At 44.4% G+C, this 25,184-nt stretch overlaps 2 protein-coding genes across 2 annotated transcripts in view; both read left to right on the plus strand.

Moving 5' to 3' along the window:
* The window catches only part of RNF183 (ring finger protein 183), a gene marked incomplete at its 3' end in the record, with an annotated part of 360,397 nt that overhangs the window by 317,729 nt on the left and 17,484 nt on the right, over positions 1 to 25,184 (plus strand). The window lies entirely within an intron of this gene.
* On the plus strand, positions 6,469 to 24,305 carry WDR31 (WD repeat domain 31; the record flags this gene model as incomplete). The annotated part of the gene is made up of 11 exons (XM_082656284.1): positions 6,469 to 7,166; positions 10,097 to 10,193; positions 16,763 to 16,903; positions 17,347 to 17,479; positions 18,893 to 18,967; positions 19,684 to 19,828; positions 19,932 to 20,032; positions 21,222 to 21,289; positions 22,244 to 22,385; positions 23,950 to 24,112; positions 24,289 to 24,305. Exons 3-11 carry the CDS (start codon positions 16,791 to 16,793, stop codon positions 24,303 to 24,305), a joined length of 957 nt encoding a protein of 318 aa, XP_082512410.1. The 5' UTR covers positions 6,469 to 7,166; positions 10,097 to 10,193; positions 16,763 to 16,790.

Below are 25,184 nucleotides of genomic sequence, written 5' to 3' on the forward strand. Positions count from 1 at the left end.
GCCCTAGGAGGACTGGAGGCAGAAAAGCAGGGACAAAATCCCCGGAAGTGCTCCCAGGCAGAGGGACTAGACAGTGAAAGGGGCTTAGGTGGGAATGGATTTACTTTCATAAAATTAGAATCATGTGTTCCAGCACTCAGGGGCTGAGTTAGACCAGAACTGGAAGATCAGCCCCTTCCCTTAATGTGTATCCAACACATTGTGTGCCCAACATATGTCCCCATGGGAAGCCTCAGGATACTCATAAACTCCCAAGTGGTGGCTCTCAAGCTTCATCAGACTTCAGAATCACCTGGAGTGGTCAGGGGAGAGGGGTAGTTAAGCATACAGACTTCCCAGTAAGATTCTCATTCACAAGTCTGTCATGGACCCAGGAATCTGCATTTGTGGCAGTTGTGCTGAGACTAGGCTACAAATGTGCCCTCTGACTGCTCCTAGAAACAACTGCCCTAAGACGGTGGAGACAAGAAAGAAAAAAAAAGAGGACTGCCCTGGTGGCACAGTGGTTAAGAATCCGCCTGCCAATGCAGGGCACTTGGGTTCGAGCCCTGGTCCGGGAAGATCCCACGTGCTGCGGAGCAACTAACCCCGTGCGCCACAACTACTGAGCCTGCGCTCTAGAGCCCATGAGCCACAACTACTGAGCCGACACGCCACAACTACTGAAGCCCGCACGCCTAGAACCCGTGCTTTGCAACAAGAGAAGCCACCGCAATAAGAAGCCTGCGCACTGCAACGAAGAGTAGCCTCCACTCGCTGCAATGAAGAACCAACGCAGCCAAAAATAAAATATAAATAAATTTATTTTTAAAAAAAGAGAAAAAGAAAGGGAGAAAGAGAGAAAGAGAAAGAAGGGAGGAAGGAAGGAAGGAAGGAAGAAAGCAAGCAAGCAAGCAAGCAAGAAAGAAAGAAAGAAAAAGAAAAAGAAAGAAAGGAAAGAAAAGAATGAAAGGAAGCAGAAAACATTGCTCATAGTAAGGGTTTTTTGGTTGTTTCAGTGAGCACTGGGGATTGAATATATATTTCATACTGAGGGTCATGATCAAAAATGTTTGAAAGCTACTGCTCTAAGGTGACCTCTGGAGCCTTGGGGGGAGGGGGAGGGCTGAATTTGAACTTCAGGGCTTGCCTAGACAGGACACAGTGAGCAGGGGACAGAGAAGAATGGACACCTTTGTTACATTTTAGTCATTCAACAGATTTATTGCACATCTACCTATGTGCCAGGCCATATTTAAGACACTGAGGATACAATAGGAAAGAAGAACAAAGTCTGCTCTCCAGGACAAATAAAACACATGGATATGTAATATAATGTTGTTAAGTGATAAGAGCTACGAAAAAGACTCACGTGATATAGGAAGGAGGGCTTGACGGAGGTGCTGATCTAGAGAGGATGATGGAGGAGGTCTCTTGAAGGTGTGGCACTGGAACTGTGCCCTAGATAAAGACAGCAAGCAAACTGTGAGAATATCTGGGGAAGGAGCTTTCCATACAGAGGGACAAGCAAGGGCAAAATTTCCTTTTATACCATGAACTCTGCTCTCTCCCCTCACCAAAGAACCGCACACAATTTACATTCTGAAACGGTGCTACCAGTATATTTACAGATCCTCACACATGATAAAATATTCATTAGCTCCTACTACATGACATAGGTGGGAAAGTATTTATTTATTTATTTAATTTTGGGCTGCATTGGGTCTTCGTTGCTGTGAGTGGGCTTTCTCTAGTTGTGGTGAGCAGGAACTACTCTTCTTTGCAGTGCGCGGGCTTCTCCTTGCGGTGGCTTCTCTTGTTGCAGAGCATGGGCTCCAGGCGCACAGTCTTCAGTAGTTGCAGCAGTGGGCTCAGTAGTTGTGGCTCACAGGCTCTAGAGCTCAGGCTCAGTAGTTGTGGCGCACGGGCTTAGTTGCTCCGGGCTTAGTTGTCCCCTGCGTTGGCAGGCGGATTCCTATCCACTGCACCACCAGGGAAGTCTAGAACGTATTTATTTTTTAAAAATTGGGATTATCTGTACATTCTGCTCTATAATATGACTTTTCACTTGCTTATGACATTTGGTTTTGGTCTTTTTTTTTTTTAACTTTTTAGTAGTGAACATTCGGGAAAGTCTGTTGGAAAGGACAATTCCCGGCCTTTACTCTCCCGCAGGCCTGCTCTTTAATGGCAGACCCAGCCCTTGACTGCCTGCGTGTCTCTGGTGTCAGGGCTGGAAATCATCTGACTGGGGTCTGCATGGTTTCCAGCAGTGGCAAAAAGACTCTCAACACTGTGACTTCTTTTCTCCTGTGATGTATTCACAGCACAACCAGCCTCAGCTGTCACCTTTAAGAGGGACTCAGCAGCCTGCCAGTGCAGACAGCCTCAGACCACATGTGGTGAAGTCCAGGCCCCTGAGGAGAGAGAGTCCTCTCTGCTCTGGCCAGGGCAGATCCAGAAGGGACCGGATGAGACCAGATCTTGTCTCCGGAAGGCTCTCAGGACCAGCCCACTTCAGAGGAGAGACAATATCAAACTGGGCAAGTCCAGGAGAGAATAACCAGCTCAGGCAGTAAAAAGCCAAGAACTAGGATTATATTTATACAAGGCAGAGTTCGAGGCACGGGTAGAGTTAAGCCGAGGGGATGAAAGGTGAAGGGGAAGGAGGCGGTACGTGAGCTTATGTTGCTTACACCCACAGCGTTCCATCTGTGTCCTAATCGGCTGTCCATGACTGTGCCCCTCTTTCATTTTTTATTCAGAAATACTCAATGATTAAAAAAAGAAAGAAAAAAAATACAACCAGGGGAAAGAAATCTTAACATCGTAGAGGATCCCATCCATCCTTATATGCATCAGTATTTGGAGGGTGAGAAGTGAACGTAATGATCAGAAGTGGTTGTTTAAAAAGAAAAGAAAAAAAAGGAAGAGAAGAAAAAAATACAGCCGTGCCAAAAAGACTCAGTGAGCATCTACTATGTGTTAGAACTGCGCTGTCCAATACCATAGCCACTAGCCACATATGGCTACTTAAAGTTAAAATTGAATATAACTTAAAAACCAGTTCTTTAGTTGCACTAGACACATTTCAGGTGTTCAGTAGCCACAGGTGGCTTGGGGCCAGATACTGGACAGTGCAGATACAGGGCACTGACATCATCTTGGAATGTTTTATTGCAGCGCTGTGCTAGACCCCGGGTTAGACACCAGCAATAGATCCAGGTGTAATCAATCAGTCACTGCCCACACAGAACTCCCAGTCACGTGAGAAAAACAAGCAAATGAGAAATTATGCTAGGCTGGGGAAAGTGTGTGGTCTTTGTAAGCACGAAAGGAAAGATGGCCAACTCAGTCTGGAGGAAGACAGGAATGGTAGGCAAGACTTGAGGGTAGAGAGGGAGATGGCCTGTAAGCTGAGGATAAATAGTTAGGCAGAAAAAAGAGACGAAATTGAGCTATTTGTAATGAGGTGGATAGACCTAGAGTCTGTCATACAGAGTGAAGTAAGTCAGAAAGAGAGAGACAAATACCATATGCTAACACATATATATGGAATTTAAGAAAAAAAAATGTCATGAAAAACCTAGGGGTGAAACAGGAATAAAGACACAGACTTACTAGAGAATGGACTTGAGGCTATGGGGAGGGGGAAGGGTAAACAGTGACAAAGCGATAAAGAGGCATGGACATATATACACTACCAAACGTAAGGTAGATAGCTAGTGGGAAGCAGCCGCATAGCACAGGGAGATCAGCTCGGTGCTTTGTGACCGCCTGGAGGGGTGGGATAGGGAGGGTGGGAGGGAGGGAGACGCAAGCGGGAAGAGATATGGGAACATATGTATATATATAACTGATTCATTTTGTTGTGAAGCTGAAACTAACATACCATTGTAAAGCAATTATACTCCAATAAAGATGTTTAAAAAAAAATAAAATTAAAAAAAAAAAAAAAAGAGACCTAGGAGAGCTTGTGGGAAGAGGCTTCCATTGTGGGGACTTTCTCCAAGACCTTGTGACCAGCGCCAGGGAACATTCCACCCCTGGTCTTAAGGGTGGTATAACCCAACCAAGCATCTAACTGTAGAGGTGTGTACAAAGTGGTGGGGGGCTTACCACTACTAAATTAGCTACTACTACTAACTTCTAAAGCTTCCTGGGGCACTATGAGAGCGAGCTGTGTTCGAGGTGCTAAAAGGTCTGGGTTTTCTTTTGTAGGCAGTGGTGAGGAACTGAAGGTCTTAAAGAAAAAAAAAAAAAAATAGTTAGGCAGAGATAGGTGAGGGAAGTAAGGAGCCCTAGGCAGAGGGAACAACTATGCAAGGATTCACAGGTGACAGCTGAAGAGCCAAGGAGCTGCAAGCAGTTTCGACCATCATAGCGTATAGTATGGGTGGTAGAGGTGGAAGATGAGGCTCAAAAGGTATATACCAAACCTTATAGACCTAATGAAGGAATTTGGATATTAGCTATCTGTTGTGTATAAGAAACCATCCCAAAGATAGCGGCTTAAAATGGCAACTGTTTATTTGTTCACGTTTCTGTGGGTTGGCAAATTGGGCTGGGCTGAGCTCAGCTGGGCTGTTTTTCTGATGGTTACTCCTGGGGTCGCAGTCATCTGATTGCTCAACTGGGGTTGGATGGTCTAAAATGCCATATGTCTGGCATTCGGTGCTACCTATTGGTTGGGCCATGTGTCTTAAACAGGCTTGCCTGGGCTTCTTCGCATGGCGGCAGTGTTCCAAGGTGAGAGCAGAAACTACTAGAGCTTTCGAGGCTTAAATTCAAAAGTAACACAATGTCACTTCCACCACATTATATTGGTCAAAAGAAGTTACAAGTCCAGCTCTGATAGGAGAAGCTACAACAAATTTGTGGCCATTTAGATCCATTACACGCTGGGGTGATGTTGGCCTGAACCAGGGCGGTGGATAGAGAGAAGTGGAGAGATTTTTATTTTTAGGATATTTTGGAGTCAGAATTGAGAGGTCTTGGGGTTTGTTCTGGAACAAAGAGGAGAGGGTGAAGTTACAAATGACTCCTAGATCCTTGGCTTGCGTGATTGATGAATGGTGGTGGCCAGTACTCAGAGAGAAAAGAGGAAGAACAGGTTTGGGGGGAGGATAATGTTTCCAGTGTGAGTCATGTCAAGGAGAAGTGTCCTTTAGACAGCTAGGTGGAGATGGGCAGGAGGCAGGTGTATATGCAGATCTAAGGAGGAGTCTGGCTAGAGATACCAGTTTGGGAGTCTCAGGTGCCTTAAGCCTAAAGCATCTTCCAGAGGGGCTGCATCCCCAGAGCATATTACCGGCAGGGATCTGGTAAGTCAACTCTGTGGCTGCACTGAGCCTAGCGCAGGGCAAAGCAATCAGTCTCTCCTGATTGCCAGGTTGTTATTGAGTTTCTAGGGAGAGCCCTCAGCTCTGAACTAGATCAATGTTGCAAGTGGCAACAGTTCCTGTCAGGCGGGAGGTCTCCTAACAACAGGTCACTGACTAATAAAGTAATGAATGCATCAACACTGAGGCAGCATCAACAGGGGCTAGAGGAACCCTGATGGGGAAGCCGTGGAGGGGATTCCCTCTCTCGGTTGGATGATAGACGCCATGGCCAGCCCTGACATTCTATGAAGGTACATTTCCCTCACCATCCCAACCTCCACTCCCACAGACACCTAACTTTCAGAAACTGCACAAGTCGTCATTGAAGACAGTTCTGCTGGGAGATCAACACTGCAGGAGGCACCTGTTAGGGTGTGAAAGAAATGTTGGCTAAGGTCCTTGCCATTCATTCATTCATTCATTTATTCATTTGTTCATTCATTCAACAAACATTCAACAAGCCCTTAGCAAACCCTGTTCTCTGTACTAGGAATACAGAGATGAATAGGCTCTAGTCTAGAAGCAATTCGACTGCAACTACAAAAACTTTGTCTTGTAGCTGCTGTCAGTTTCCGGAACTGTCTTCCCATTGGACCTCAAGAAGTACTGCGGGGTCTCTTTGCTATGGTGATGGGCTATAAAGGTTTGATGAACGAAAGAATGAATGGAATAGGGAAGTGGGAGACCCGGGGAAGTGTACAAAGAGGGATCTCTGCCTGGGTGGTATCAGGGAAAACGCCAAAGAAATAAAGCAACATCTCTATCTGGATGAAGAATAAGTTAAAAGAGGACATTTATTAAGTGCTTTCTCCGTGGCTATTACAGTGATACCCTCTTTCCTTGGATTATATAGATTCTCTGGCAGCGCGGTCTTGGGCACATCGATCCTATTCTCTGGAACCTCGTCCACGCACTGTTGCAGTAAGAAGGCAGGGCGGGGCGCTCTCGGCTCGACCCCGGGAGACGTCAGGCGAGAGGAACGGCGATTCGGCGGCCGGCGAGGGCGCCCGGAGGGTTTTCGCCAGAACTCCAGCCCTAGCGACGCGCGCCTTGTTGCTAAGGGCGGAGGCGCGGGAGGCTGTGGACCTTGGAGGTCGCGGTTGCCCTCCGGCTCGGCGTCCTCCGTCGGCCTCAGCTTCCAGCCCGACCGGCCGGCCGGAGGGTATGGAGCCCGAGGCGGGAGGAAAAGGCGCAGCTGGCGGGAGGGGAGGTGGGAGCCGTCGCTCTCTCTGAGCCGAAGCCTCTTGCCTGACCGAAGAGGGGAGGGGGTTCCCAGGTCCGGCCTTGCGTTGGGTGGCGTTACATCCAGTCTTGGGCAAACACCCCTCCACCCACTCCTACCCCCGACCCCCATCAAAAATAAGCTTTGGCCATACGCTTAGAGAGGGCGAGGGGCATTTGTGATCTGAACAGCCAGAAAGGAAAAACTGCGCACAGGTTATCCCCAAAACTTGGGGCAACCTTGGGAGTTCTGACCTAGTACTGATTCCCTGACTGACTTCGGGCAAGACGCTGTTATTCTCTGAGCCTCTGTACCATTAGTGGGTCAAATCAGACCGTTTCCCACTTGCTTCTGGTTTTGTTTCTGTTTGAGCTTTGGTTTAGATTCCTTGGTCTTCCAGAGTGTAGATTAGATGTGTGCAGAGGGAGATGTGAGGAGAGGGAGTGGGATATGAAATCATCATTTACATGAACAGTCGACCAGGAGTCCAGCTGAATAAGGTCCAGTACCCCATCTTCACCCCTGTGTGACCTTTAGCAACTCATGACTCTGAGTCCCAGTTTCTTCATGGAAAATGACAGGTGGGTATATTCTGGAATATATCAAGGAATGTTGTACTGGAGAGTTAAAAGAGTGTTCTAAGAGTTATGTTTAGAGTGACCACTGAGGGACTTCCCTGGTGGTCCAGTGGTTGACTCCGAGCTTCCACTGCAGGAGGCACGGGTTGGATCCCTCGTTGGGGAACTAAGATCCCGCATGTGGCGCGGTGCGGCCAAAAAAAAAAAATAGTGACCACTGAGTACCTCAAAGCCTTTGAAAAGCAAATTGGGGCAGAAATGGGTCCTGGGATTCAGATTTAGAGATTTAGGCCTGATTGCACCTTGGAACCAACAAGGACATTGAGAGCCATATTGAATTGCAGGGTTTCCCAAGTCCTCTGTAGCCTTTCCAGGCCTGATATCGGGGACAGGGCAGGGTAACCGCCTGAAGGATCTGTTGTTGGAGAGTTTTAAAGGACTTCATGTTGTTGGGTCCTTAAAAAGCTTCTTGCCAAGCAGACTCTCCCACCTTAGTATTTCATTCATTCATTCACTCAAGAGATATTTGCCTTGCATCTGTTTTCCTAGGCTATGCTTAAAGTGCAAATACAAAAAATGAACAAGACATTATCCCTCCTCTCAAGTATAGTGCATGTTCACAATATAAACCATGGCAGGCAACTGAACAGTATTTTCATTTCTTAGTCTACTCATAATAAATTACAACATGGACATTATTCAAGTACCTATATTTTGTTCTCAAGGTTTTAAATTGCCTTGCTATATATTATCTAACATAATGAACTCTTAGCCTTAGAGTAATCAGTCACTCTGGTCAGGAGACATCATTGGCTTCAGTTTAATATCCTCCAGACTCATTTCCACTTGCATATGTTCTCTGTGTATATTTGTAATGTAAATTTAATATATGTGTATTAAGAGTAGAATTAATAAGAGTGAAATTGCTGCTTTCAGCATTGCTATCACTGTTAATCTAGTAATCATGCTAGTAGTCATCATTTGTTCCTAACAGTTTGCCAGGTTGAACCAAGAGTTTAGAATGCACTAGCTTTTGCAGAGATGCAGTATAGTATGCTGGTAGGGAGCAAAGCCTCTGGAGTCTGAATGCCTGGATTCAGGTTTCAGCTTCAGCACTTATTTACAACTTATTTGTAAACTTGGGCAAGTTACCTAACATCTCTGTACCTGACTTTTCTCATCTGCAAAATGAGGATAGTAACAACATGTATCTAAGAGGCTTGTGGAATAGATTAAATGAGTTAAATATAAAGCGCTTAAACAGTCCTTTAAGTGCTATTTTTAATCTTCACAGAAGCCCAATGATAGTTATTATCCCATTTTACACATAGGAAACTGAGACTTAGAGAGGTTCAGCAACTTGCCCTAGGCCACAGTATAACTAATTCAAACCTAGGCCTCATTTCAAGGCTAATGCACCTAATTAAATATTATTCTGACTATGCTGCTCTAAATTATGAGAATAAGCCATACTATCAAACAATAATTAGAATTTATTTGAATTTTTTTTAAATAAATTTATGTATTTATTTATTTTTGGCTGCATTGGGTCTTTGTTGCTGCGCGTGGGGGGCTTTCTCTAGTTGCAGAGAGCGGGGGCTACTCTTTGTTGCGGTGCGCGGGCTTCTCATTGCGGGGGCGTCTCTTGTTGCGGAGCACAGGCTCTCTGCTCTCGGCGCGCGGGCTTCAGTAGTTGTGGTTCACAGACTCTAGAGCACAGCCTCAGTAGTTGTGGCACATGGGCTTAGCGCAGGCTTCAGTAGTTGTGGTCCACAGACTCTAGAGCACAGCCTCAGTAGGTGTGGCGCATGGGCTTAGTTGCTCCGAGGCATGTGGGATCTTCCTGGACCAGGCCTCGAACCCTTGTCCCCAGCATTGGCAGGCAGATTCTTAACCACTGCACCACCAGGAAAGTCCCTATTTGAATTCTTAAAATACAGTTGTTGGGACTTCCCTGGTGGTCCAGTAGTTAAGACAACCTGCTTCCAGCGCAGGGGGTATGGGTTTGATCCCTGGTTGGGGAACTAAGATCCCACATGCCTCGGGGCCAAAAAAACAAAACATAAAAACAGAAGTAATATTGTAACAAATTCAATAAAGGCTTAAAAAAAAATGGTCTGTATCAAAATAGAGTTGTTAAAATGCAATAAAACTGTGTTTCTTCTTTGTAGATGTTGATAATGGAAATTCTGGGCCAGAAATCAGGAGGTCTACCTAGTTAGAATTTTGAGCAAATGATGTTTCTGCCCACTTTCTCCAGATCTTTAAATAAAGAGTTTATATGTGATGATTTTGAAAAGCACTTCCATCTCAAATTCTATGATTCATCTTAATAAAGTATTATTTTAAACAGGAAAAATTGCCTTTCTCACAAAAACAGAAAACTCTGAAGTAAGCAGTCACCTCTGAAGATTTTTGACAAACAGAAGTACTATGAGTAAAATTAAAATATTTAATGATGAATTTAAATATATCCTATTTTGCATATTTTAAAAATAGTTGTATAATTAACATTATGGTATAGTTTTCCTAATTATTGGAAATGTGCAGTTATAAAATCTTGGAATTGGGCTTCCCTGGTGGCGCAGCGGTTGAGAGTCCGCCTGCCAATGCAGGGGACGCGGGTTCGTGCCCCGGTCTGGGAGGATCCCACATGCCGCAGAGCGGCTGGGCCCGTGAGCCATGGCCGCCGAGTCTGCGCGTCCAGAGCCTGTGCTCTGTGGCAGGGGAGGTCACATCAGTGAGAGCCCATGTACCGCAAAAAAGAAAAAAAAAAAAAATCTTGGAATTTTGCAGAATAGCTCTTCCTTTGTGAGGGAAAATACACTTAATCTCTTTAATTAACAATCCCTTATTTACCTTGTAAATCTCCTTTTAGTGCAAACATATGCTTAGAGAAGAGATTAATTTAAGTGTCTTTTCACTAATTACAGAGATTAGGAAGTGGCTGCCTGGACTATTTTCCAAAGGATAAACTTTACAAAAGTATTGAATACAGCAGCTCACCGAGAAGATCCTACTGGTTTGGGGGTAAGTAATTCTAAAGGTTTTCTTTTCCTTAGAATGTCCCATGAATACACTTCAGATGGAAGTATGGCTCTCAGAAGACACCAGCTAAGAATCCAATCAGTTTTAAGCAGAGCCAATCCATTTATAGCATATGCAGTTTCCAGTGACCTAGATCTATGGATGCCATCTGTCCTTAGTTTGATGACAGGGTTGAAAAATGGGTTAGGTTGGCAGATAGGAAGCCCTGGAACCTCTGTCTAACTACAAACAATACAACATTCCAAGCTTTTTGAAAACTATCCTGAACATTTTCCTGTGGGCATATTTGTGTTACCTGAAAAACTGGATTCCCCTGTTGGTGGGTGTCAAGCCAAAAGACACAACCAAGCCAAAGAGCTTGGAGAGAAGGAAGGATTTAGTACTTGCAGCAAGAACACCAGGGATATTTCCCAAAACAGTGTCTCTCCGAACAGCAAAACTGGGGAAGTTTTACGATAAGGGTGCATGCATATTTATGAAAGGGCTCAGGTGGTGTATGCATATTCATGAGGGGCTTGAGCAGAGGAGAATTCAGCCTAGAATTGGGGCAAAGGCTGACAGAGTTTCAGCTCTAGTTGGTTGAAGTCATCAGGGTTAGCAAAGGTCAGCACCATCATTCCTTAAGTTCCAGTGAGTCTTGGGGTTGAGTGCTTGAGGGGGTTTTGGATCCTGCAAAATAGCTCAAGAATGTGCCTCAGGCTAACCTTTACCTTCAAAACAGAACTGGGAGTCTTTACAACTGATTTATTATCTCCCTGACCTGGTCAAGAGCAAAAGCCTTGTGGCCAGGCTTAGATCACAAAATGGCTGAGGCCTAAAATGGCTTCTCTTACGTCAAAGAAATTATGTCTGGTTCCGTTCCTCTGAGGACCCTCTGCCCTGTCTGCCGATGCTTGTGCTTGTTATAGAGAATCCTACAATGTCTGAACTAGAAGGGACCTTAGGTTCGCTATTTCACAACAAATGTGTTTGTCACACTGTGCAAGCCACTTGAAGTACAGAGAAGAATATGAGAGTCCTTCCTCTTATGGAGCATATAGTCTACTAAAAATCATTTAATCTGGTGTCCTCATTTATAGATGAGGAGGCTGGGGCACAGAGGGGAGGATAGAGGAGCTCAAGGACACACAGTGAGATGAAGCAGGGCTGGGGCTAGAGCCCAGGGCTCCTGATGCCACTCACAGTGTTCTTTCCACTGCATTTGCTTCTACACTGGTGTCAACTTAAAAAATATTTACAACCTAAAAGTTGAGAGTTATATTTTATTCGGCAGGAATTTTTAGGACTTCAACTCGGGAGGCAGCATCCCAAGTAGCCCTGAGAGAACTGCTCCGAGGAGTCGAGGGGGGAGCTAGGATATATAGGAGTTTTGCAACAAAGGGCAGGTAGTCGGGAACATCAAAAGATTACTGTTAATTAAAGAAAACCATATATGTCAAGTTAAGGAATTTAGGGCTTTTCTAGGTATGGGAAGATGCAAGAGTCTGGGCTCACTGAAATCACTCTTTTTTTTTTGAAGATTTATTTATTATTTATTTATGTATTTTATTTATTTTTGGCTGCGTCGGGTCTTAGTTGCGGCATGCGGGATCATCGTTGGGGCATGCGGGATCTTTCGTTGGGGCGCACCAGCTCTTCATTGTGGTGCGCCTGATCTCAGAGAGGCAGCAGTGAGTGGTGGTGTGAAGCGAGATCTTAATTCCCTGCCTAGGAACTGAACCTGGGTAACCTGGATGAAAACCAGGAATCCCAGCCACCACACCCCCTGGCTCTTGCCCCCAGTAAAAAATACATTTCTCACGGAGGCAAAACTGTAAAAACAGGTACAAAGTTTATCGTTAGAGACATAGCACAGCAACAAGTGGGAGATCACACAGAGAAAGTTTGTTAAGATAGAAGCAAGGCAGAGACGCACACCCGGAGAGAAAGGGTGTGGGCATCCTCCCTAATGAGGAGGAGCGCAGTAAAGAGGTGGTTAGGTCATTTATATAGGGCAATTCTTCCGGGTCTTTGTTTACCTTTGGCCAATTATCTGGTTTCTTTTTCCACACGTGACCTGCCTTAGGAGTCTCTACAACATGTGTGCGCAACGTTTTTCCAAGATGGATTACAGCCCAGAGGCCTATGGGACAGCCTTAGCATCACATATTACATCACATATTATGGGGTGGTGCCCCCTCCTTTTTTAAATTTTTTTAATTTTTTGGTCTTCATTGCTGTGTGCAGGCTTTCTCTAGTTGCAGCGAGCCAGGGCTACTCTTTGTTTTGGGGCGCAGGCTTCTCATTGCGGTGGATTCTCTTGTTGTGGATCACGGGCTCTAGGTGCACGGGCTTCTGTAGTTGTGGCATACGGGCTCAGTAGTTGTGGCTCACGGCCTCTAGAGCTCAGGCTCAGTAGTTGTGGCTCACGGGCTTAGTTGCTCCGTGGCATGTGGGATCTTCCCAGATCAGGGCTCAAACCCGTGTCCCCTGCATTGGCAGGCGGATTCTTAACCATTCTGAGCCACCAGGGAAGCCCCCCAACTTTTCTGACCACCAAGGAGGCTTTCTGCACATGTGCAATGTTTTCCATGCCCTAAGGATGATCTCTTGATCTTTTAACAGGGTTTAGTCCTACTCTGTCCCTGCCATAAAAATGTCCAATGTCTGGTGATTTACCCTATTTCTGTTGCTGGTTTTTATATTGAGGTACAGATCTCGAAATGTAGTCAGGAGTCCGGTCATAAGTGTGTAGTCCGGAGCCCATTTGTCTTTTGCCTCAGGAAATGTAAATGGGGCTGGTAATGAACGTCCAGCCTGGAGCCCATCTTCTTCTCACCCCAGGAAGTGTGAACAGGAGGCCAGGTGTAAATGTCTAGCCTGGAGCCCATCTATCTCCTGCCTCACGCGGGCTTGCCACTAGTTGTGGCATGTGGGTTTTCTCTTCTTTAGCTGTGGCACGCAGATGCCAGGGCACATGGGCTCTGTAGTTTGGGGCATGCAGGCTCTCTAGTTGAGGCACAAGAGCTCAGTAGTTGTGGCACGTGGGCTTAGTTGCCCCGCCGCATGTGAGATCTTAGTTCCCCGACCAGGACCCGTGTCCCCTGCATTGTAAGGTGGATTCTTTACCACTGGACCACCAGGGAAGCCCCTGAAATCACTCCTTTGATATGCAGGATACTGGGGCCAGTATCCTGTGTTTTCGTATCCTGAGTTTCCTCTGGGCTTACCAGCTCACCATAGGCTGTGGCTTCAATTGCTGATGACTGTGACATCCTTTGTTTACTGATATGGCAGGAAATATTCCATTTCTCACTGGTTACCTATTCTTGTCAGGAGGTCAATTTTGGCAACTTTCAAATGTAGGCTGAAATTCTTCTGGAAAACTGTGGTGGGTTTTTTGTTTTAAGTGTGTTTTTTTTTTAATCTATTTTATTGAAGTATAGTTGATTTACAATGTTGTGTTAATTTCTGCTATACAGTAAAGTGATTCAGTTATACATATATATACATTCTTTTTCATATTTTTTTCATTATGGTTTATCACAGGATATTGAATATAGTTCCCTGTGCTATACAGTAGGACCGTGCTGTTTATCCATTCTATATATTATAGCTTGCATCTGCTAATCTCAAATTTCCGATCCATCCCTCACACACACACTGCCTCCGCCCGCTCCTTGGCAACTGCAAGTCTGTTCTGTATGTCTGTGAGTCTGTTTCTGTTTCGTAGATAAGTTCATTTGTGTCATATTTTAGATTCCATGTATAAGTGATATCATATGGTATCACTTTCTCTTTCTGACTTACTTCACTTAGTATGATAATCTCTAGTTGCATCCATGTTGCTGCTAATGGCAATATTTCATTCTTTTTTATGGCTGAGTAGTTTTCCATTATATATATGTACCACATCTTCTTTATCCATTCATCCATTGATAGACATTTAAGTTGTTTCCATGTCTTGGCTGTTGTAAACAGTGCTGCTATGAACATTGGTGTGCATGTATCTTTTCGAATGATAGTTTTCTCTGGATATATGCCCAGGAGTGGGGTTGCAGGATCATACTATTTTTAGTTTTTTGAGGAACCTCCATACTGTGGAAAGCTGTGGTTTTTAAAGGGAATGATATGGGACTTCCCTGGTGGTCCAGTGGTTAAGACTCTGAGCTTCCACTGCAGGGGGCCCAGGTTCAATCCCTAGTTGGGGAACTAAGATCCTACATGCCATGCGGCCAAAAAAAAAAAAAAGGTAATGATGTGATGGAGAATACTTGGTGAGTTTTAGCTGCTGTTTCTGCCTGTAGACTGTTCTTCCTAGAACTAGGTAGGCTGGTCATGCCCATAAGAGACTCATCTCCTAGAATTTCTTTAAGCAGAGCCCCAGAAGAGATGGGGACTGGGTTCTCCCACCTCCACCCTCTGGCATCTCAGGGGACAGCTAGTTGCAGAGGAACATTACCCAGAGTAGCTGAGATTAGGTCCTAGTCACGTACCTTCAGTCCTAGCAGATGTCCACACTGGCCACATCTTCTGGTCTCTTTTTTTTCTCTGTTTCACCAGCAACCAGTATAGGACCTGCACAGATTAGGTGCTTAGGGGGTGTTTCCTGAATGAGTGTATGCGTGAGTATCTCTCTTTCTCTTTAGTTCTCGCCTTGTTAGTTGTTGGGGGTGATGCAAGTAAATCTAGAAAACATTTAATAATTCTTTTTATTTGAATATAGTGTATCATCCATTATTGACATTATTTAATTTCTACGCCAGTGGCTCTCAAAGTTTTTGGCCTCAGGACTTCCTTGCACTCTTAAAAATTACTGAGGACCTCAAACAGCCTTTGTTTATATAACTTGTAGATTGGATTCTACTCTGCCACCTCCTTTTGACATTAAAACTGAGATATTTTAAAAATAGTTACATATTAACTCATTAAAAAATAAAACTATTGCATGTAAACATAAATAACAATTTTACGAAAAATAAACATACTTTTGAAAACACAAAAAATCTTGGTTGGAAGAGAGTGGTATTGTTTTACATTTTTGCAAATCTCTTTACTGTTTGGCTTAAACAGAAGACAGTTGGAGTCTCATATCTGCTTCTGCATTCAATCTATTGCAGTATGTTGTTTGGGTTATAGTATAAGAAGAAAATCAGGCCTCACACAGAGACATAGTTGGAAAAAGGAGTATCGGAAAAAGGAGTATCTCACAGACTCCCTGAAAGGTCTCAGGAATCCCCAGCAGTCCTGAGACCACATTTCGAGAACTGCTGGTCAGGTCATCAGCTGTATTGTCTCATTTAGTGTCACTGTCTCCCACATCTCATTCTTACTACAGCATAACCTCATGACCCTGGCACACTGATTTAGAGAAGTGTCACAGTGAAATTATTTAATAGCAATCCGGCAAGCTAGGAAGGTTATATAGCCTTTTAGAATAACTAAGGCTCTTTTTCAAGAAGCTTTATTACTGGTGTAAATTATTCTCTCTCCCTCTCTTTTTTTTGGCCACACCTCGTGGCTTGCAGGATCTCAGTTCCCTGACCAGGGATTGAACCCGGGACACAGCAGTGAAAGCCCGAATCCTAACCACTAGGTCACCAGGGAACCCCCTCATTATTTCCAAATACACACTCTTAGTATTTATTTTATTATGGCAGAATATATTTACATAGCATACAATTTATTATTATTTATTATTATTATTTAGTACATAGACAACATTATGCAACCATCACCACTGTCTAGTTCCAGAACATTTTCATTGCCCCAAGGCAACTTTGTACCTATTAAGTAGCCATTCCCCATTACCCCATCCCTTGGCAACCACTGATCTGCTTTCTGTCTCTATAGATTTGCTGATTATGGGTATTGCATAGAGATGGATTCATACAATATGTGGCGTTTTGTGACTGGCTTCTTTTGCTTAGTATTATGTTTTCAAGGTTCATCATGTTATACTATGTATCAGTACCTCATTCCTTTTTTTTTTTTTTCCACTGGGCCACGCAGCTTGCAGGATCTTAGTTCCCCTACCAGGGATTGAACCTGGGCCCTTGGCAGTGAAAGCGCAGAGTCCTAACCACTGGACTGCCGGGAATTCCCAGTACTTCATTCCTTTTTATGGCTGAATAATATTCATTGTGGGTATAAACCTCATTTTGTTTATTCATTTATCTGTTGATGGATATTTGGGTTGTTTTCCCCTTTTGGCTATCGTGAACAGCGCTGCTATGAACATACATGTATAAATTTTGGTTCGAACACCTGTTTTCAATTCGTTGGGCTATATCCCCAGGAGTAGAATTGTTGGATCGCATAATAATTCTATGTTTGACTTACTGGGGAACATCTTAATATTTTCAAAATTAGTTTTGTTTTTGCTTTTGTTTATCTGCTAATGCTGTATTGGAGGATGCATTCCCAGGGCCATAAGAGTGAGGCAGAAAAAGGAGGAAAGCAAATACCTACAGTTTGTCTTTTTCAAAAAAAGGATTTTTACATAACCATACTACCTACCATTATTGTGCCTAACACAGTTAACAGTGTGTATTCTTCTTTTTACTAAACAGGGAACACAACTTCCAGCAGCCACGTGGGATGCTATTCGGGTGCCATCTGAAACGAGCTTGTCCCCAGAAGGTCTCATGCAGGTTCTGTGCAGTGATGGGGAAACTGCAGAGCAAACTCAAATACAGCAATTATAAATACAGGTACAGCAGCCCTCCCTTGAGTGGGATCCCAAGTTTTACGCTGCATTACAATTCTCCCCTAAAGAAAGAGAAGGCCCAGAGCCATCACTGATGACCTTCCCTGAACAGTCAGTTTGGTCTGTTTCCTTTTGGATAAGAAACATCTTAGTAGGTAGTGTCTGCAGCCACAGAGAGAGGGGCCCTACATCTTTGGGAATCATCTCTAGAGTGAGCAAAGACTCTGGGCTTCTTCCTTTATCAGATTCCAGTCATTCACTCATTCTGAGCATTTACAGAGTTAATAATACCATTTCTGGTGATGTCAGCATGTCTCCTTTCTCTACTCCTTTTCTATCTTTCTCCTCAGCCTGGCCTGAATTCCTACCATAACCCACACTCTTCTTCCCCTTGCTCCACTGTGCACCCTATACCATTGGGCCTCTCATTTTCCATCCTCTCTTTAGCAGGCCCGATGGATTTAGAGACGAGAGAACTCAAACTAAAGCTTTTCAAGAGTATAGCCCAGCCCACGTGGATACCGTCTCTGTTGTTGCTGCTCTGAACTCAGACCTCTGTGTCTCCGGAGGAAAAGATAAGGTGGGGTGTGCAGTGCTTCCCAGGGAACCAGCTTATTGCAGAGAAGGGAACGGAAGGGAACCCTGCATTTCTAGCAGCAACGTTGAGTAGTGTTAAAAATATGGGCTTTAGAGTTAGAAAGACTGGGTTTAAATTCCTGCTCTGCAACTTTGTATTACTTTGGGCAAGTCTTTTAATTCTCTTGAGCTTCAGTCTCCTTATCTATTAAGTGGGGATAGTAATGTCAACTGCACAGGACCGTTGCGAGGACTGAATGGTAAGACGCTTGGTACTCTGCCAGACCACCCACATGATTTTTATGAATGACAAGTATCCTTATTCCAGCCCGTCCATTTGTAACCTACCTGCAGACACAGGAGTTATAGCAGCAAAAAGAAACTTCTAGTCTCTTTTATGCCTCTCTTCTGCCAAAATGTCTACTTTGGTGTGCATCGTGATTCCTCCCATTGTCACTAAATCTCTTTGCTTTCTCTCCCTCATATTTGGATCTATTGTAGCACTCAGATCTAGGCTCTTGCTGGCAAAAATGTTGATTATTTTGTGATAAATAATGCCTCTAATTTTCGGTAGCCATTTAGAATCTTCAAATTCCATTTTCATACTGTATTTCCTTGATTCTAAGATGCACATTTCTGCATTTTAACACCTCTGAAATCGGGATGCATCTAAAAATTGATGATATCACCATTTAATTAGCAGCATTTTGTCTTAACATCTATATCATCTTAGACGTATGAAATTTTATATATATGATCCTCACCTGTGAGGGGTAGATAGAGGAAGGGTTATCCTCTGTTTTGCAGATTAATAAACTGGGATTTAATTAGGTCAAGTGCTAACACGCTCCTTATTCCCTAGCAATGAACTACAGAGACTGGGCCAGAGAATGCTCTGAAATCCTGTTTAGGGGGAGAAATACAATAAAATAGTAAAGTATGTACCTGGAAAAAGGATGGAAGGAAATTTTAACAATGATTCTCTCTGGCAGATGGGATATGGATGAGATATTTTGAAATTAAAAAAAAGGATCTGTTTCACAACAATGTGACTATACTTTTAACACTACTGAACTGTACACCTAAAAATGATTAAGATGGTAAATTTGAAAAAAAAGAAAAAGTATGATACAGTTTTAGGGGAAAAAATCTAATCCCACGTAGATTTTCCTTCAGGATCTACAACCAGAAGAACCTCAACCTAAATCAGTTCCCCCAGGGGAGTGTTATCCCAAGCCCATCCGTAAGGTTCAGAGGAGTGGCCCAGTGGCTTGGGGAGAGACAGAAGAACTCAAAGTAGGGGGGCATAAGGACCGAGCAACAATAAAACCTTGATAGAGAGGGAGAAATTAGGTAGAGAATGAGGTAAAGGCTTGTTGTTTCAGTTCAACTAAAATATTCTAATGACTCTCTGCAGACAGTTGTGGCCTATAACTGGAGAACTGGAAATGTGGTGAAAAGGTTGAAAGGACATGAGCGTGAAATCACAAAGGTAATTGTCATATGATTATTATCATGGAGGGAATTTGGAATTGAATAAAGGAATGTCTAATAGCTCTAGGTAGTAAGAGTGATTGAATATTCAGTGTTAAGGAAAAATGCTGGGGCTTCATTTGACGGTGTGAAGCCCTACTCCAGGAAAAGCAAAGCAAACCATTCACTAGCTATTGTTACAGGTATAGGAGACTAAATTTTTGTTTCATTATTAAGCCCTTCATAGCCCGAGTGGGAAATAGAGAAGGCTGAGATTAACTCTCCCTGACCTATCCTAGCCTAACAGGGTCTTGTATTGAAGGCTTACTGAGTGTTTACTATAGCTAGGGAAATGACAAACTCTCCATGCTCAGGAACCTTTTAGCCTAGCTGGGGAAATGTTTAAAAAGCCAACAACAGTTAAATAAAAATTAATTTGTTAAAGAGCATTACATAGTAGACTGAGCTTCCAGTGAAAATGGTAATGTCAATTTATATAACTCGCCTCTCTGAAGTCCACCTAAATGAACTAAAAATTCACAAGCAAACTCCATCATAATGAAACTAGGCATCAGCGACAATCACACAGCACAGAATATACTTACCTACCAGGTACACTGCATTTGGAACCAGCCTGAGAAAGAACTCCAGGCTCTAGCAGTCTTATCTCCAGCTCTTTTTCCCATTTTCAAGTCCAATGAAACAAACACACTGGAGCTTTTTTTTCTTGAGCAGATAGCTTGTATTCACAAATCAGGCCAGTTCTTCAGTGCCTCTCGCGACAAGATGGTCATGATGTGGGACTTGCAAGGCTCCTCACAACCAAGGCAGCAGTTCTCCGGCCACAGCATGGTGGTCACTGGATTGGCTGTGAGTCCAGGTAAGGTAAAGCTAGCTGATCTCTTCCCAACACCGTTGTACTTTCTGAAAAGCCCTGTTCCAGGCCTATCTCATGGACCGTCTTCTTGCCACTGTTTCCAAAGACACATCACAGCTATGCACTGGCTCTCGTGACAACACCCTCCTTCTGTGGGATGTGGGGACCGGACAGTGTGCGGAGAGAGCATCAGTCTCCAGGAACCTGGTATGAACTCAAACTTGGTACAGAGCAGGGCAGCAGGAGGGAGCATGGGGTGAGGAAGGGCCTGGGAAAGAGATCAGGAGACACATGACCAGGCACTAGAGGACTGGGTCCTAATTACTGCTCACCCCCCAACTCTCTGTTAGACCCCGGCCTCTCAGGGTTATCGGATTAGATGATCTCTTAAGTTCTTCCACCCCAGAGAACAACTCCACTAGTTTATATTGGAGTTTTAAATGGTGTCCTCACTTATTCCTTCAAAACATAGTTATTCCATATCTTCTGTGGACCAGATACTGTGCCAGAAGCAGGGTTAGTGACCCAGGGCACAGTCCCTGGGCTCCAGGAGCTCACAGTTTATGCTTATTGTGTGTTCTGTATATGTAACATTATGCAGAGAAATAAGCATGACCTTTTGCTGTATGTGTAATTTGCTCTGCTTATGAAGACCAGTGTTTTCTGTAGCATACTGGTATATCAACTCCACAGCCTTTGGGGTCAGTCATACCTGGATTCAAATCATGGATTCCTTACTTTTTAGGTGTGCTACCCCAAGAAACTTACTTAGAGTCTCAGTGTCTTCATTTATACAATGGGGAGAATTATATCACCTCACGTGGTAATGTCCTTTAGTGGTTGTCAAATGTCAGTCATAGTCATCTTTTCCAGTTTTGAAGACAACTGCCCATGGAAACATGTGCTTGCCCTGTGCCCCTCCATATTTGTGCAGGTTTCTGGAAGAAAAGAAAATCGTGTTACCCTGGGTTGTTCTGAAAACTGTTTCATGTCTGTCCAGCAGGGGCTGCAGGGATAAAGCAAAACAAGAACACTCTTCCTGAACCCTGTGAGGCCTCAAGCTAGGGTTTCGTTGATCTCACTTTAGAACAGGGGCTGCTCTCCTTAGGTGTAACCCAGCCAGCGGTGTTTGGGTTTCAGGCACTCTAAGAGTGCCTGCATGCATTTTGGGGCTCACAACTGGCCCAGCTGCTTCCATTGCTGCTGATAACCTAGGAACTGCAGGTCGAGCATGACTGGTGGGAATCTGCAAAACATAAAATCCCTCTAAGTCAGATGTGCTAGGTTCGACATCTTTGAGAAGTGATGGCAGAGATGCTATTTAGCGAGATTTCCAGGAATTACAGCAGAGGAATGACATGGTATGGAGAAGTTTTGAAAATTTTGCCTCTTCCAGGTCACTCACCTGTGCTGGGTCCCCAGAGAACCTTATATACTCCAGACCTCTGAAGATAAAACCATCAGGTGGGCTTACTAAGCAGCAAGAAGGTGTTTCTGGTGAAGGTTTGTGGCTCCCATGCTTACATAACCTGTTCCTACTCTGCTTCTCCACATCGCTTCTCCTTCCGCCCCTCTGCCCCTCGCCAGTGCTGGGTGGATCATGGATCATGTGGTTAGAGGTTGAGTGGCAGGAGGTCATCTTGTTCTGACCGGTTTCCAAGCAGCGGATTCTGCCAGCCCCCACTGTGGAGACGTGTTCAGAGTAAACTCAGAGTCAGTCACTCACTCGTCCCGCCCCTCAAGCGGCCCTTGCTTGGCTCCATATGTTCTCAATCACTCAGCCCTCTGGTGAAGCCCTCCCTGTGGAAGTAGGGTCAGAATCACCGTCAGGCAAGTCAGGTGAAGTAAACCCTTCTTAGACTAGAAAGCATGACCAGAAACTTTGGATCTCAGAAGAGATTCTACTTAGAAAATGGGAGGAAGGAGATAAAGAGGTAAAAATGAGACAAGAGGCAAAACAAAACAGTCCCAGTAGACCCCATGGCTCAGGTTGGCCAAGACCTATAAATCTTCTGTATCTGATTCTGGAATGATGACTGCTCCTCTCCATCATGATAAGTATCTTTAAAATTTTTTTTTAAATCGCAGACACAGAAATATTCTCTTGTCTGTTGAAAGTAGTATCCCAAAGGACCAAATTAACAAATTAACTTGTACAATTAAGATACTTGGTCTAAATTCCTGTTAATTAGATCTCAGAATAGAAAGAACTCAGATGTCATTCAGTTTGGTTACTTCCTGCCAGCTTTGGAGTCTCTGAGATTGATCTGGTTCACGTTGCTGTTTTTAGGTAAATCACGGCGTTCCATTCTGACTGGCCAAGGCGGCAAAGAGCCAAGACTTTGCCGTTAACAAGTTGTTACAGGTGCCTTTCAGCACATTTACTATAAACCCATTCCCTGCTGTAATTTCTTTCAGATTATGGGACAGTCGGGGGCTGCAGGTAGCTCATGTATTTCCCGCAAAGCAGCACATCCAGACCTACTGCGAGGTCAGTGAGGATGGACACAAGTGTATCTCCTGCAGCAGCGGCTTTGGAGGCGAAGGCTGTGAAGCCACGGTGAGAAACTGCAAGGTTCCAGGTGTTTGGTTGCTGATGAGAAGTGACTTCCTCTGGCTTCCTGCCTGTACTGGGCTACACAGGCAGGCTCTACTAATGTCTCAGGCCTATTCCAAGTGCATACTGTCAGTGATCCTTTGCATTCCAGACACTTCTTTCAAGGAACCACCATTGCCTAAGCTCTCTGCATTGGTCGCAGAAAAGAGGAATGTGATGAAAGTCAAGATAGGAAGGCATTAAATACAGAACCAGCCTGTTAATGTCCCTACTCCCAACAGAGCTTAGAAAGGGGAGGGACTGTTTGAAGAACCAAGTGTGTTCCCACTGTACGTGTGGTCACAGTAAAGGAGTTCAAGCTCTTCGGGAAGTTTGGAGCTCTAGTGTTGGGTGAGGGCCCATCCCATCCCTAACCCATATACCTTTCCTTGCAGTTAATTTCGGGATTGATTGCCTAGGCTCCTCCGAAGTACCTTGGATTTCTTTCTTTCTTTCTTTCTTTCTTTTTTTTTGGTTGCACCACACAGCTTGCAGGATCTTAGTTCCCCGACCAGGGATCAAATCCGTGCCCTCAGCAGTGAAAGCAGAGTCCTAACCACTAGACTGCCAGGGAATTCCCAGCACCTTGTATTTCTAATTGTGAGATATCAGTTTAAAGGCTTATCTATAATCCAAATAGGACAATTACAGTTCCCATTTTATTGGACACTTACTATGTGCAAGGCACTGGGCTGAGCACATTATAGTGCATTATCTCATTTAATCCTTAAAACAACCTTGTGAGTTAGGTATTATTATAGTTCCCATTTTACAGATGAGGAAATAGAGGCACGGCAAGTTGAAATCTCTTGTACAAGACCACACTAGTAAATGGTAGGTTGAGGTGTTGAATCCCAGGCTATTGATGTAGCATCTCTTCTCCAGGCTAAGCATTTCCAGCTCTTATAACTGTTCCTTGGATGACATGGTGTCCAGTGATTTCATTATTTTTTGGGCACAATTCCATCTGCTCTTGTCTGTGAGCATTATTCTCCAGGTGTGGTCTGATTTGTATCAACAAGAGTGGGCTGGCAGGACTATCGTCTCCCTAGTTATAGAATCTAGTCTTCTTATACCAAGATTCAGTGTCTAGGCATTACATCGGAAGGTCTGCACCTGTATGTACTTATGAGAAGGTGCTCCTAACTATGGGGCCCCACAGGACCCACAGATGCCAAGAGGCTGTTATAAGGCAGCTCTTGAGCTGTCATAGAAGAACCCCATTCTGTCCCGTCGTGCTACAGGACTTGGAGCTTTCACTAACCATGATGATAATAATGAAGGCAACAACCCTCTGGCACATCCTTAACCTGGGTTGTTTGAGGCATAGTTGTTGCTGAAATAGTCACCGCATGGCTGGATGCTTGGGTGTGTGGATGGGATGGATGAAGATAAGGGTGTCTATGAGGAGGTAAGTGGAGGGAATAGGTGCATCATGAGACGCCGGGGAGAGGATATCAGTGAATGAAGCATGTCTAAAGCTGGAGAAATACGTACGTGTGAGCCAGCCTCTGTCATTACTTTGCAGTTGTGGGACCTAAGGCAGACGCGGAACAGAATCTGTGAGTACAAGGGGCACTTCCAGACTGTAGCATCCTGTGTCTTTCTACCAAGAGCATTAGCCTTGATGCCTATGATTGCTACCTCATCGCATGACTGCAAGGTGAAGATCTGGAACCAAGACAGCGGAGGTAAGGAGCCTGCTGTTAATGCTTCTCAAGGATACATGAAGCCCTACAGGCTGCCTTAAAACTCTTCCTTCCATAGCTCAGCATATACAAAGCCACCCATGTCCTGCCACTGTCCAGTCCCATAGTGGTTAAGAGGTGACACCAAGAGGCCAGAATCTTTGTCCAATCTCTGCTAGGAGCTGTCACCATGTAACCCCTGGTGTCTTGTTGTACAGATTCATTCCTGAGAGCTCAAATGTATTTTGATTCTTTTATTCTTTCTACCTGAAGTTCCTCATCTGGTTTTAACTTGTGATGCTCAAAATGTCTGGAAAAGAGAACAAGAATTGCCATTTTAAAGTTCATCCTCGAGGACAAAAATGAGACCCTTAACTCAGAGGGCATGAGGTAGCCCCTGTTGAAAAATTTGACATTTTTCCATGTCAAAATGCAGGGTAAGGATAGTCTCAGAAAGACTCTGCCCTCTCTTGACTCTGCAGCCAAGGTTTGGGATCGCAGTAAGGTAGTGACACTTCAAAGCACCAGAGAAAAAGATGTTTAGGGAACAAGCTGCCCAGAGTCCTCCATGCAGTGGTGCGGCAGAACCAGCTCCTACTGGCTGATTGTTAAATATTCAGGAATATTTAATACGGTCGTGGTGGGAGTATTTACACCATGAAAACTGGCAAATGCTATGAATGAAGGTAGTTTTTTTTTCCTTCCAAAAAGCCAGTTTACCAGCACCCCACTGCCTCAGTGCTATTCTGTCCTGGACACTGGCTTCTGCCAGACACAGGGATAACATTAATTTAGAGAACCTCAGGCCAGATCCCTTTGACAGTCATCTCCCAGAAACTCAGCTCCCAGCAGGGGAGGATAGGGTCGCTCCCTCAGAGAAAAGGTATGGGATCACGTCTAGTGGCTCACAAGCCAGGTGTGGGATCACGTCTAGTGGCTCACAGCGAGTGCAGCCTGGCTGCACCCTCCCGTGGAGTTGTGGGAGGAGGGGGAGAGCAGCTGTTCTAGAGGCAGGAATCAAAAACCTGAGCCAGGGAGAACCAGGTGTGCAAGCCCCCTGTAGGCAAAGTGTAGC

This window comes from Grampus griseus, assembly GCF_964374135.1.
Source record: "Grampus griseus genome assembly, chromosome: 6".
Lineage (NCBI taxonomy): Eukaryota > Metazoa > Chordata > Mammalia > Artiodactyla > Delphinidae > Grampus > Grampus griseus.